This window comes from Eimeria mitis, genomic scaffold, assembly GCF_000499745.2.
Source record: "Eimeria mitis Houghton genomic scaffold, Emh_scaff8442, whole genome shotgun sequence".
NCBI classification, from domain to species: Eukaryota; Apicomplexa; class Conoidasida; order Eucoccidiorida; family Eimeriidae; genus Eimeria; species Eimeria mitis.
This window is the reverse complement of record NW_024016363.1, coordinates 1-1854: the sequence shown is the minus strand read 5'-3', so window position 1 is coordinate 1854 and position 1854 is coordinate 1. Positions and strand designations below refer to the sequence as shown.

At 49.0% G+C, this 1854-nt stretch overlaps 1 protein-coding gene across 1 annotated transcript; it reads left to right on the top strand.

Moving 5' to 3' along the window:
• Positions 1-544: 544 nt before the first annotated feature.
• EMH_0094990 (uncharacterized protein) lies at positions 545-1617 on the top strand (the record flags this gene model as incomplete). The annotated part of the gene is made up of 3 exons (XM_038023174.1): positions 545-844; positions 1225-1299; positions 1471-1617. The coding sequence occupies 3 exons, from the start codon at positions 545-547 to the stop codon at positions 1615-1617; spliced, it is 522 nt and encodes a 173-aa protein (XP_037879028.1).
• Between the last annotated feature and the right edge of the window lie 237 nt (positions 1618-1854).

Genomic DNA, 1854 nt, shown 5'->3' with positions numbered 1-1854 from the left:
GGAGCGGAAGAAAACGCACAGCAACAGCAGCAACAACAGCAGCAGAAGCAGGAGCAGCAGCAGGAGCAGCAGCAGGAGCAGCGGTGGGTGTCAGGTTTCTGCGACAAAGACAGCTTCAAGGAAGTCTTAGGGCCGTGGGGTTCAGGCGTAGTTGTGGGGCGGGCTCGCCTGGGGGGCCAGCCAATTGGCGTGATTGCTGTAGATACCCGAACCACAACCGCCGTCTCACCAGCAGACCCAGCAAACCCTGACAGCGCACGAGTCGAGACACCGCAGGTCAGTTACACATACACCCGAACACTGGTCCTATAGTACTGCTGCTACAGCACTGATGCTGCAGCACTGGTGTTGCTCTCTAACTGCAGCACTGCTGCTGTATCCGTGCTGCTTGGTTGTGTGCTGCATGGGTGTGTAGGCTGGCCAGGTGTGGTTCCCTTCGAGTGCATACAAGACGGCTCAGGCGATCGCGGATTTCAACCGTGGAGAGAATTTGCCTTTAATTATATTTGCAAATTGGCGTGGATTCTCCGGGGGTACCCGCGATATGTTTAATGAGGTGTTGAAATTCGGCTCCATGATCGTAGATGCACTTCGGGTATACAGGCACCCTGTATTCGTTTATATCCCGCCCTATGGAGAGCTGCGCGGAGGCTCTTGGGTGGTTATTGACCCCACCATCAACTCGTCACAGATGGAGCTGTATGCTGATGAACTCGCCAGAGGAGGAGTCCTAGAGCCACCAGGCATATGTGAAATTAAATTCAAGGAAGCTGAAAGAAGAAAACTGATGCACCAGAACGATCATACACTACAGCAGTGGCAACGAGAACTCGAAGCAGCCACCGTAAGCTACAGCAGCAGCAGCAACATCACCAGCAACAGCAATAGCAACAGCAGCAGCAGAAACACAACGGCAACTGGCCTGCAGGCACCAACACTATCTGCTGCTTTTCAACAATTTAGGGGGACTCGGGCGCATTCACCTCTACTCTTTTGTGTTGTGTGGTATTTTGTTGTGTTGTATTTTATTGTGTTGTATTTTTAATGCGTTGCATTTCATTGTGCTATGTTGTATTCTTTTGTGTTGTGTATTATGTATTGTGTTGTATTGTTCCGGTTTGTTGAGTGCTGTTTGTGTTTTGTTGTCGTTTATTATGTTGTATTTTTATGTATTGTGTTGTATTTTATCTGCATTTTATTGCTTTGCGTTGTGTTGAAATGCAGACACCTGAAGAGGCGGAGGAGATAAAGGAGAAGATAAAGAAGAGAGAGAACCTCCTTATGCCGGTGTACACGCAGGTATGTAGTATGGATATGTGTGTATATCTCTCATCCTATAACATGCATGCATGCTATCCTTGATTAATCCTTTTAAAAAACAGAGTAAAAAGAGGAAGCAAACGAATAGAAAGAACAAATACAAAAGGGACAAGATCTGGTGTACTACTGCCGGCTGCGTTCTTTGTACAGGTAGCGCACGTGTATGCAGACCTCCATGATCGCGCGCCCCGCATGGCAGCTCGTGGTGGGGTAAGAAGAATTCTAAGTTGGCCCAAGGCCAGGGAATTCTTCTACTGGAGAGTGCGGAGGCGACTCGCTGCAAACAGCGTTGTGTGAGCAGTCCATGCAACTCCTCTTGCTGCTCTTCTTGCTTCTGATGATGCTATTCCTCCTGTTGCTGCTGCTGCTGCTGCATCCTTGCATGCTTGCATGCAGAAAACAGCGTGGAGCGTGGGGAGCTTATCCCGTGCTGCATATTTTGGTTTGGTTTCGCGGCATTGCGACAGTGTTTCTGCTCGCGTCATGCTGCTGTTGTGTCTTTATCTTTCTAAATCGGTATAGCGTGTCTGCTGC